The 12,626-nt window shown below is 40.8% G+C and overlaps 1 protein-coding gene across 2 annotated transcripts in view; it reads right to left on the bottom strand.

Annotated features, from left to right (window-relative positions):
- The window catches only part of ABL1 (ABL proto-oncogene 1, non-receptor tyrosine kinase), a 131,406-nt gene extending 119,652 nt beyond the window's left edge, over positions 1-11,754 (bottom strand). For both annotated transcript variants that reach the window (XM_036856790.1, XM_036856792.1), the window contains exon 1: positions 10,147-11,754. In XM_036856790.1, coding sequence (XP_036712685.1) covers positions 10,147-10,282 — 136 coding nt within the window. In that variant the 5' untranslated portion in view covers positions 10,283-11,754. The remainder of the gene's footprint in view (positions 1-10,146) is intronic.
- Between the last annotated feature and the right edge of the window lie 872 nt (positions 11,755-12,626).

Genomic DNA, 12,626 nt, shown 5'->3' with positions numbered 1-12,626 from the left:
GTTTCTTGTGAGATACCCGGGCAGTGACGGATCAGAGGACAGCGGATGCTGTGCAGGCAACCAACCTGGCCCTGCGCAGTTCCCTACTTCAGCATTTGCCACATAATGAACCTGGTGAGATGGTTCACGGCAAGGTAAATATGTATGTCCATTAAGCATGTTCAAAATGCTCAACCTAGCTCATAGGAGAGCTACTAATTAAATCCATAGTAAATCCAAAATACTATCACTTACTTAAAAGTCCCAAAACTTGGTAACACTCTCTCAGCTCGGCTCTGGGGATACAATCACTCTTGTGCATTACTAGTGAAGGGAACGTAGCTATCAACATAGTATCCATATTAATATCTATCTATCTGCTACTACTATCTACTAAGTAATATCTAGCTATTAATAAAAATTACAAATGCATTTACCCTTTAGCCCAGTACTCCCATTTTTAGGAATCTCTCCCACAGCTATACCTGCACAAGTATAAAATGACAGATATAAGGTTATTCTTGCAGCTTTGTCCATAATAGCTAAAGACAGGAAACAACCCAAATATCCAGAAACAGAGGACGAGTTGAAAAACCAATGGTACTTCCAAGACAGTGGGATACAACAGAAGCCAATGGAAAGAATGAAGATATCTATATTCCAATATGGAGAGATCCTAAGGATACATTAAGTGAAAAATTTTAAAAGTACAGAACAGTATATACTGCATGCTATCATTTGTTTAATAAATATATATTTGCAAAAGAAACACTGGAAGGATAAGAGAAACTAATAAAACTGGCTTCCCAAAGGGAGTAGTGGAATAAAAAGGATAGAGAGGCCTGGGATAGAAGCAAGCTTCTCAGAATAGACATTTGTAATATAGTTTTATAGTTTAAATGTATGTAATGTAGTTTTGTAGTTAAATCAGAAATTGTACTATTTGAAATTATTAAAAATTTTAAAATAAAATTTAAAACTGTCACAAAGCATGGAAAATTTATAGGTTTCTAAAATTATGAACAATAAAATTAAATTTATTAAAGCATAAATTATAAGTTATAAATGCCTAAATAAGGTACTTTGTTATGTACTAGCATCCCCAAACACCCAACTACCAAAAGGTAAGAATATTCAATATAGTGTCAAAAACATATTCCACAAAGCAGTAAAAAAATAAACTTCTTGATTAGATGCATTCTAAATCTAAACACCCCGCTGCTCCATTTCAACGTTGTGAAGATTTTCAAAAGGCATTAGTCCATCTTCAAAAAAGTAATGTTTTTGACAGAAAAAGTACTCAAGCTATCAAAAAACACTTGATTTCAACCCCAGCTCTATAATGAATCAGCAATATAATCCTAAAAACACTACTTCACCACCCTGAACCTCAGTTTTCTCTACTGAAAAGGAGGAATAACATCTATCCTATCTACATTATAGATTTCCCCCAAAAAAGTATATGAAAGTGCTTTTAAAATATTTAGATCTTTCCACATCCATAAGAAACACCCTCTGTAATTCAGGATTCTACAGAATCACCAATAAAACCATGAATTACTAAATGATATTTCAGAAGCAGAAAGTACAGAAGTTGAGGTTGAATCTACTCAATACCAGGGCAAATTCAGGAGTTGTTTGTTTTGACCAAATTCTTAATACTGGATTGGCTGCCTTTCTTTCTTTCTCATAAAAGTGAAAATGCCAAAAATAAAATCTATTTAAGTGAAGGTTCCAATTAAGTTTAGGTATTACTATAAATTCAGCCCAATACTCCTGTGCTATACTGTATTTCCAGATTCAGTTAGTGGCCACAAGCAGCCCTTGGCATAAAAAGATGAGAACCTAGGTGAAAGGTACTGTTGGCTCCAGCAGGGGTCTCCCCACCACTTAACCACCAAGATCAAATTGAACAAGTATCCCCTTACTTCAGCCCGTTTATTGGACCTACCCCACACTGTTGATTCAAAGGCAATAACCACTTTCCCAAGCAGATGGCCAATGGTGGTCCTCAGGATTGTAAACTGGACACAAAGAGTCTTTTGTTGGCTAGCTACCTTGCCCCCTTGTTCTGGGGTAGTCTGCTGTCCTACCCCAGACTGACACAGTTCATGATACAGAGGGGGCATTGAGAAAATCACTTAACTAGATTCAATTCCATATTTACTGAGCATCTAGCCTGTAAAAAATATAGTGCTTGACCCATGAAGATGTATGAACTTGGTCTCTACCATCAAGGAACCAAGTACTAAGTATCAAAGAAAATCTGAAAGAAAATTTTTAATTTAAAAGAATTTTAGGACTTCCCTGGTGGGGCAGTGGTTAAGAATCTGCCTGCCAGTGCAGGGGACATTGGTTTGATCCCTGGTCCAGGAAGATCCCACATGCCACAGAGCAACTAAGCCCGTGAGCCACAATTACTGAGCCTGCGCTCTAGAGCCCACGAGCCACAACTACTGAAGCCCACCCACCTAGAGCCAGTGATCCGCAACAAGAGAAGCCACTGCACCACAACGAAGAGTAGCCCCCACTCACCACAACTAGAGAAAGCCTGCACACAGCAATGAACACCCAACGCAGCCAAAAAAAAAAAGAAACAAAAAAAAAAAGAATGACCCCTAGAGTAAGGGCCATGCCTATGAACTGAGGATAAATCCAAAATAGACTCAATCTAACAAAACACAAACCAAACTTCAGGGTCAAAAGAGTATGTCAGTAACTTAACTTCCTGTCAGAACAAAATGAAAACCTCTCTAAAGTAAGACAAGATCCAAAAATCCCTACAATGCAACATACATAAGTCTGACATATAATAAAAAATGATTAAACATGCAAAGAAGCAGGAAAATGTGATTCATAATGTAGGGAAAAAGCAATCAGCAAAAATAGACCCCAAGATGACCTGGATATTTAAATAAACAGACAGATCTTTATTATAAATACCTTCAAGGATTTGGAGGAAAAGATGGACCTAATGAGTGAAAAGATGGTGAATCTCAATAGAAAAATGCAAACTATAAAAAAGAACCAGATGAAAATTTCACAATTTAAAATGACAATATCTGAAATGAAAATTTTAAAGAAACTTAAGACTGGAAACTGCAGAAGAGTTAGTGAACTTGAACACAGATCAACAGAAAGTATCCCAACTGAAAAACAGAAAAAAAAAATTAAGTTTTGGTGACCTAACAGAGCTTCAAAATACATGAAACAAAAACTAACAGAATACTTATAGTTATATTTTCATTCTCAATATTGCTCATGTATGCCTATTCTTTTTCTTCTTCAATCTTGCTAGACGTTCACCTAATTTATAAATTTCTTTCAAAGCCAGCTTTTGGTATTTTTATCATTTCTTAATTTGTTTTTTTTTTTTTTTTGTTGTGTCGGGTCTTCATTACTGCACACGGGCTTTCTCTAGTTGTGGCGAGTGGGGGCTACTCTTCGTTGCGGTGTGTGGGCTTCTCATTGTGGTGGCTTCTCTTGTTGTGGAGCACGGGCTCTAGGTGCGCGGGCTTCAGTAGCTGTGGCATGTGGGCTCAGTAGTTGTGACGCACAGGCTTAGTTGCTCCACGGCATGTGGGATCTTCCCAGACCAGGGCTTGAACCTGTGTACCCTGTGTTGACAGGCGGATTCTTAACCACTGTGCCACCAGGAAAGTCCCTTAATTTCTGTTTTTATTTTTACCATTCTCTTCCTTCTGTGTACTGTGGGATTACTTTGTTTTTCTAGCTTCTTTAGTTAATTGCTTAGTCCCCTCCTTCCCCCACCCCTGCCATCTTTGTTTTCTAATAAACACTTTAAAAGCTAAAAAAAAATTTTAAGATAGAATTAAAAGCAAAGAAAACCCAAAATCTATCATAGCTGTGATTTTTAACATCCCCGCTCAGTAACAAAAGAGACCAAAAAGAAACTTAGCAAAAGTACAGATAAGAAAAGTATACAAAAAATAAGTAAGGCTGTAGAAGATTTTAAACAGCCCTGTCAACCAACTTGATCTAATTCACATTTATAGAAAATTACAACCAACAACTGCAGAACACATATTCTTTTCAAGTACAAATGGAACATTCAGTAAGACAGGTCATAGGCTGGGCCATAAAATTAATCTCAGTAAATGTCAAAAAACTGAAATTTTACAGAGGATGTTCTCTGACCACATGGAATTAAGTTAGAAATCAGTAAGATATCTAGACTCTCCCAAATATCTGGGAAATAAACACTCCAAAAACAACACATCAAAATCTGTGTTCAAGAAGGAAGTGGGACCCAAGCAGAGTTTTGAAAGGCAGGTGGGTTTTGAACCCACAGAAGAGTGACGTCAGGGGCACAACCACCAAAAAGGCAAGGAGTCAGGGAACTGCAGAATACGCACACAGAAGACCTTAAGGGAGTGCTTCTTTTAACTGAAGCTCATCATCTAAGTAGCAATTTTAATCTTTTTATCCTGTAGACCCAGATAATATGCCTGACATACTCCTATGGGTATAATTCCTAACTCAATCATGTTAACTCATCCTTTTTCCTCCCACTCATAAAATTTATCTCTTTGCAACACACTTCACAACACACCAGCGGTTATCACACGGAGATCTGAAGCACAGATCTTAACCAATACAAAATGCTTTCTTGTTTTCTCCAATTTCTATTATTTTCTTTAACAGGATGTTTCATTTAAATAAGGTAAAAACTCTTTTTGTTAAATCATCTTTGATCATCCTCCGTTACTTATCCCATAACTGAAATTTCTGTATTCTTCTATATTATAAGCATATTTCTTAAAGTGGGCAATAAGATTTCATGAAAAACAAGAAACCATACAAAATGTATTAGACTATGGAAAATAACAGGATGCCTTAAAAAAAATGTACAAACATACAATTTTGCATTTTCTTAGTTCATGTACCACAACCCCAATACCCAACATAAATATAGGGATATAATCTTTCCAAACAACCTCTTTTTAAGGATCTGATTGAACTTTAATACCTATAAGACTCAATAGCTGTATGTTCTCCCACCTCCTGATGTGTTTGAATGCTTAGTATAATTTAACAGTGATGAGAATTACAGTGTTGATCTATCAAGTTCCTATTCGATTACCTTGAATAAAGTTTTATTTGAAAACAGTTTTAAATTGAGAGTAAACAATTTCTTAAAATCATTTTTCAGTTAAGGTCATAGCAAAACATCTGACATAAACAAATTAAATAAGTAATACCTTGAAGGACATAGATGTACTAACTTAAAATTAGAAAATCCAGAAATAATTTGTAGAGAAAAAAAAAGCTTCAATCTTTTTAAAGCATTAACTAGAAAAGCATTACAAAACTTTAAAAATTGAAATGATTTTATATTAAAAATATTCACTACCAAGAAAAACAGGAAAAATTGTGTGCAATTTTTGTTTAACTCTGCAACTTTCTGATTTAGAGGAAAAAAAACCCACGGAGGTATAGGATTTAAAAATCATTCCCATGCACTGAATGTCAATATTATGACATAGTATGAGTGTGTTTCGTGTTTGGTGATTGCAATCATTGTTGCTTTTGTTGTGGTCATCCATTTACAGTGCTTGGTGTCAGTTGATTTATCTCTTGTAAAAATAAAATACAGTCTGTGTGTGTGTGAAAAAAAAAAAAAATCATTCCCATGCAAAATTTGAATGTCGCCCCCGCCCCGCAAAAAAAAAAAAACCACAAAAGATTCAAACTAATCCTATATAAAAATGTAAAGTCTTAATATCATAAACTACTGAATAGCACCTTACTTATATGAAAGACACATACATGGAGATTTCCCTTGGGGATGTCATCCATTCTCCTAGCTTTAAATACCATCTAGAACCTGGTGACTCCCAGGTTCTCTCACCAACTTGGATTGCTTCCCTGAATTCAGACTTGTAGACCCAACTGTGTATCTGTCATATCCACCTGGATGCCTAACACGCACTTCAGCTCCAGATCTTCATCCCCCAACCCATTTCCCCAAACCCCGCTCCTCTAGTTTACATTTCAGTAAAAGGCAACGCCATTTTTCCAGTTATTCAGTCCAAAAACGCTTGACTTCCCTCACACCCCACGTCTCATATCTAATATAAGAGCAAATCTAGTCTGCCGTGCCTTCAGATATTCACAGAATCTGACCCTTCACCACCGCCACACCCTGGGCCAAGCCTTCACCATTCTCATCCGGGGTAGTGCCATCAACAGCCAAGTGGAATCCCTCCTTCCTCCTTTGCTTTCCTTCAGAACGTAGCAGCCAGAGAGATTTTATTAAAGCGTAAATCAGGCCCTGTTACTCCTCCCTCAAAATTCTGCCAACACATGAGTAAAAGTCAAAATTCTTGAAATGGACAACAAGGCCACATTCTTCTCCAGCCACCTCCCCCCACCCCCCATTTCATCCCCTACAACTCTCCTTCTGCCCTCTCTGCTGCAGCTACTCTAGGCTTCTCCGTGAACCTGCTAAGCAAGCTCTGCCTAGGGCCCTGTGCGCCCTGATTCCCCTCTGCCTGAAAGCCATCATTTCCATGGCTTGCTCCCTCACCTCCCTCCTCCGGTCTTTATTCAAATGCCACCTTCTCATTGGGGCCTCTCTAGCCACCCTAACTAAAATCACCCCCCCCAATATTCCCTGCCCCCTTTTCTATGTTATTCTTCTCCTCAGCACCTACCACCACCTAATATACTCTATATTTTACTTCTTTAGCTTATTTATGGTCTGTCTCCACCCACTAGAATGTAAGTTTAAGGAAGCATTTTTATTCACTAATGTATCACCAATGACTAAAACACTACCTGGAACATAGTGTGAGCTCAATAAATATTTGTTGAAGAAAGAAGGACACACTAAGGTAAACAGGTTTACTAGTGAATGCTTTCAATCCTGTTTTACCAGCTTTCATAAAAGTGAATTTTCTTAGTCAAGACACCGAAATTTGGAAGGAACATATGGTCCCTGAAATAATATCATGGTTTCCTTTTTTTTTCCCCTGTACATATGACCAGCCCTTTGACCCTGAAAGATCCTAGCAAAAAGCTGCCATCTGCCCACTCCTTTCAGGTTCACCACCACCACGTAACATTATTCTTGGCTTCCAGATTCACGTCTGGTTCAACGTTGTATGTTATGGCTGCGAGTTTTTTAATCCAGTCTATACGGATGTTAACCAACTCTAGAAAGATCAGCCTGTGAGAGATCAAGAACCATTTGTTCCCCTAGAAAAAGTACACCCGAAGTCCAAAGAAATTGACTTGTCTTCAGTAAAACATGATCTAGGCAACTTCTTTCATTAAAAGGTGCTACAAAGAAGTGATTATTTGGTTGGGATGCCACCAATTTGGTTTTTAAACCCTCATAATTTGGGTATTACAAAATAAAACAAATATGTTGTAAAAGGTCTGGAATATCACAAATGCAAAGTAAAAAGTGAAAGTTCTCTGTGCTGTTCCACCTAAATCCCAATTCCCTAGAGATTAACCACTATGTCAGTCTAAATCCTTCCACACTTTTTTCTGTGCATGTACAAATAAATAGTTAATTTTTGTTTTACAAAAATAGAGCCATACCATGCAGACTGATCCCCAAATTGCTTTTTTCCACTTACCATTACATGGGCATCTTTCAGTGTTGGTACTTTATAGTATGCTGGCAATACACATCCTTATATGACTTTCCTTTTTTTTTTTTTTTGAGCACGCCCTTATATGACTTCTTGATAAACTTTCTGTAGCAGCAGTTCTAAAACTTTATCTCATGACCACTTTACTCTCTTGAAAATTATATAGGACCCCAAAGTGCTTTTGTTTATATAGGTTATCTCACCAATATTTACCACAGTATAAATTTAAACTGAAAAATTTAAATCATTTATTCATTTGTTCACCTAAAAATAAACAGTTTATTAACACTGGAAAATAACTTGTTTTCCCCTGTTTATACATAATTGTAGGTATTGTTCTTTGAAGCTACACCAAACTCGCTAAGTGGTAGTTTCTTAAAGATTAGTTTTGAGTAGAATCTAAAACTCTATCAATTAATTTTTGTATTCTGTTACATTAAAATCCAATGGTCCATCTTGCACCTTGAATTAATCTTTTTTACCTGTGCCTGATTTTATAACATCATGTGTTGATCATTTAGAAAATATCAGTTCACTGAATTATGTAGATTTTCCAAATAATACATTCCATTATAAGATATCAAAATAGCACATTTGTAAATATTACCACCAATCTCTACATCACAGTAGCAGATACAAGTTTTCCAAAACCCTAATTTTCGCTGGAAAGCAAGTGTTATCATTGACAATAGACACTACCAGTTGTCTTCCTTGAAAGACTCTGTTATACATTTTTTAATCTGAATAACCATAGTTTGTCGGTAAAAATGGTAGTCCATGAAAAAAGTGGCAAGTTCAGCTCGCAACTAACCACTGCCCAAGCACTCTTCCTAGAAGACAACCAGCAAACAAAATTACTTCCCCGTTCATCCACAGAAGATTAACAAGATATATACACAAGAGTCAAGAGTTAGTAAAATTAATAATTTTTGCTGCTTCACCAGGAACGTTCTTAAGTGAAAACCAAAAAGAAAATTTTTTTTTTTTTTACTATGAGTGCATGGCATGAAGGATACAATGGCTACTATAGTTAGTTGCCACAGCCTTGATTCGTGCTTAGGAGCCTGCATTACTTTTGCACCAATAGAGCAAAGAGTGCAAATAACGTCTTAGTATTGTGTTAATATGAAAAGTTTTAACCTCTGGACTCCCTGAAGGGGTATAAGGCACATGTAAGGCACTACAGTGTTCTATACCAGGATAGTTTCCTAGAAGTGAGATTACTGGGTCACTGGTATGTACATTGTAGATTCTGATAAGTTTGGCCAAAGCTCTCCAAAAAGTCTGTACCAATTTTCACTAAGGTTGCATGATCATCATTAATTAAAAATGTTAACAATTCACTTTATAAATCCTGAATTTGGGAAGCGCCATAACATATTACTATATTCGCCTGTCTAAAACCAATGCTAAAATATAACTAATGTTTCAAGGCAAAGTAAAATCCAAGTACTCAGATTATTTAGATGACGATTTCCGTTAAGAAAATCAATCTCAACTGTCAAATGAAAGTTCACTGAATAGAGAACTTTGTTCACTGTAGTCACCCATTGTTAAGGGTATTTGTGATTGAATTTCAAAGTATATGCTACTTGCACACGTCCTACATTTGCTAATAGGGTGGGTGAGCTCAGTTGATATTTTAATATAAAGTACACAGTCTGAAAAATGTCAGGCTGTGACAGTACAAACAGGACCCTAATTAATTGGCGCATGGCTGTCCCCTGTCCCAGACATCAGTCTAAGCTGACACTTAGCATTAAAACTTCACATAAAATGACTGGACGTGACCAGTATAATATGTACTGTCGGCACTCAAATGCCAGTGACGTTCATAAAAATGTCAAAGACAACCTTTCTTGCCCCAAATGTCACATGAAACAGGGAGAGAGGAGGAGGAAAAAGCTCCATCCATGGCAAAGGAGTACTCCTGGCGTAAGGTGCAATAACTAGAAGCTGGGGGTCCTCAATTCACAAGGAATGCTGCCTCCCCCGCCTCGACTGTTCCCACATAGCTCCAAAGTGAGTATTTTCAAGTTCTACTTATGATTGAAAAGGTCAAGAATATTAGTGTCAACTAGGACCTGTGGTTTTTAACTTTGAGGGGAGCACAAACCCCTTTGAGGATATGGTAAAAGCTCCCTGTAGATAAAGTAGTAAAAGATCCCCGCACCGCAGGGGAAGGAAGAGCCCATGCGTTAGATCAGAGCAGAATCGTGGACTATGGATCCTGAGAAACCACTTAAATCCAACCTCCTCAGGAAGGTGGAATAGTAAAATGGCTTGTCCAAGGTCAACAGTGAGTTAGAAGGGGAATCAGGCAAAAATAACCAACTCAAAAGAGATTTTGAATAAAGCCATCCAGTGTCACCAAGTAACTTTTTCTTATACAAAGAAAGTTCCACCAGAAACTAAGAGATAACTACAGAAACAGAAGTTTTAAGTAAAACTGGAAAGAACCGACAACAAGTGCTGTGGTTCAAAAGTTCCTTAGGCATCCCGAAGCTGAAAACAGGACCAGGAAAGCTTGAAAAGCACTCACCATGTTCCACAAAAACATTGCAGTGTGGACCCCCATGCCTCGATGATTCTTTCTTCCCTGCTCCTTTGATAAAGTGCAGGGCAGGCAAACTTGGCCTTCTCTGGTCCCCAAGAACTTTTCCAGGCTGCTGCCCCATAAAGTAACGATAGGCACCCCTTTCCAGAAGAGGGTTCAAGATCTTTCAGAATGATCAGTGAGCTTAGAAGGAAAACGATCTATATGTGGGATTTCACATTCACCGCATCTCCACAAGTCAGTAATCGAGGTCAATCACAAGACATCTTCCACAGTGAAAGGAAGCGAAGATTTTAGGTTGACATATGTAAACAGAGGAGTTCAGATTATATTCGCAGTTTATCAATTCGAAGTAATGTAATTGCGATGTGATCCCAAAGTTTCTTGATTTTAAGTGTCTTTTACTGGCTGAGTAAGTTTCTTCCCTTTCAAGGAGAAAAACCTAAACAGAAATATTCACAGGGTATGCTGTACAAGGGTCAGTAAGGCTAAAGTCATGTCGATTTCCACACATCAAGGAAACGTTGATCGTGTTTGGATGCTCCTCCAGAACTTTTCCTGGGGAAGTCACCCAGCCCCTATCTTGGTGTCTTCATCTTCCGACAAACTTCCTGCTGCACTAGCTGCCGCTCCTGCTTCTCTACCCTGCTCTCCGGAAAAGGACACGGGTCACCCCGACTTCAGCGAGGGCTGGCCCTCCACTCAGACGAGAAGGAATGCATTGCCAGCAACTTTTAAGTCCGCTTTTTAAAAGGCCTGTGAAACCAGTCCAAGCTTTTCCTTTGCATTAAAGTTTTTGGCTGGGCTGAGACTAAGGGGGCCGTAGGTGACATTGGAAGAAGTCAGGGCATTAGAGCCTCACGGGAGCAACCTGGGGGGAAGGGGAGGCCCCTTGACAGCAGGGATGGGATTTGAATGGGGAGCTCCGAGGCCAAACCTGGGGCCGGGAGTCGGAGCAAGGAGCGGCTCGGGGGCAAGAGGGAGGCTGCCGGGACGAGGCACGGGCGGCTTACTCCGGGGGCGACGCTCCTCCACGCCTCAGGAAACGGGGTGTCCTAGGTCTGGGGAAAGAGACCACCCCGAGGGTCCCAGAGCCGGGGCGGGGCTGTAAGGGACGAAAGACTCTCGCGGCCCCGAAGGCGGGTCGCGGGCGGAGAGGGGGGAGGAGGCCCGGCTGCCTCAGCTGCTCCGAGCCTGGGGGTCTCTGCCCGAAACACCCCCTCCCCCGGCCCCGGACGTTGCTACGGCCGCCGCCGCCAGGCAGTCACATCCCCCGGGCTCCGTCGCAGGACCCGACCTCCCCCCGCAGGTAGGGGCCGTGGACAACGGAAGGGCTCCTCAGCCGCAGGACCCGGGAACCGGCTCCGGCTCCAGCGCTGTTCAGGGACGGTCACCGACCCCCGCGGCCGCCATGATGGATTACGAGCCGCTCACAACGAGGCCAGGCCCCGCCTCCGGCCCCGCCCCCAGTGACGTCCGGTGCGCGCCGCGAGGTGAGCGGGACCCTCCCGGCACCGCTTTCTGGGACGCAGCCGCGCCTTTCGGCTCTAGTCTTCCTGCCCTCCGGAGCCCAGCCCCGCACGACCTGTTAAATGTATTTTTTCCGAGCGCAAGGTGAGTGGTAAGGAAGCTCCCGCCTCCCCTGTACTGCCATTGGTCCCCGAGAATCCGGGTCAGATCACTCTCCTGCATCCCATTGGCCGTTAGGGACAGTACGGCTAGAGCTCCCAGCCAACCACTTTCGGCGTAGCCCGCAGGGCGTGCTGGGAGTTGTGGTCCTGCGGCGCCAGCCCCTGTCAGCGCTCGCCGGGGACTTGCCTTCTACTCCCAGCTCCTGAGCTTCGGTCCCGCCCTCCTGGGAGCCGGTGGACTCTATCCGGCCTCGCGTAGGGCTGGCCGATGGCTCCCCTGAGCGGGTAGTTAAGACCGGCGAGGAACCAAAGCAAGGGGAAATCTGCGGATTGGATTTCCCCAGACTGGAGTTGGATTACTTCCTTGAGCCTCTTTAGGAGAGAAAATTTAGCTCGCCCCTGGAAACCGAGGTATTTGGTGACTTCACCGCCGTCCCTCACCCCCGACTTCCACCTTTACTCCAAGAAGCATAAATATTAGAACTAACGAAAAATAGACAACTGGAAAGCGTCCTACATTCTGCTAACGAATTCTTTCTTTGGAGTATCAGGAAGCTCACCCATTAAAGAAACAGCATTTAAGAACCTTTCGGAGGCAAAACCAAGCACAATCGTAGATGTTTGGGTGAGAAGGAACCTTTGAGATTAATCTCAAACTCACACAGTGATGTATGTTAACTTCTGGGGGGGGGGAAGATTAAACAATCTAATTTCAGAGGTGTACACATATTTACATGAAAACATGTTAGCCGAGATTGTTGAGTAGGCCTACAGAGCTAGCCGATGACCCGGACACACCAAACCCACACCTGCCATAACCCATTTTATGCAGCT

This window comes from Balaenoptera musculus, chromosome 6 (genome assembly GCF_009873245.2).
Source record: "Balaenoptera musculus isolate JJ_BM4_2016_0621 chromosome 6, mBalMus1.pri.v3, whole genome shotgun sequence".
NCBI classification, from domain to species: domain Eukaryota; kingdom Metazoa; phylum Chordata; class Mammalia; order Artiodactyla; family Balaenopteridae; genus Balaenoptera; species Balaenoptera musculus.
The sequence above is the reverse complement of the archived record's forward strand: the minus strand, read 5'-3'. Positions and strand labels throughout refer to the sequence as shown.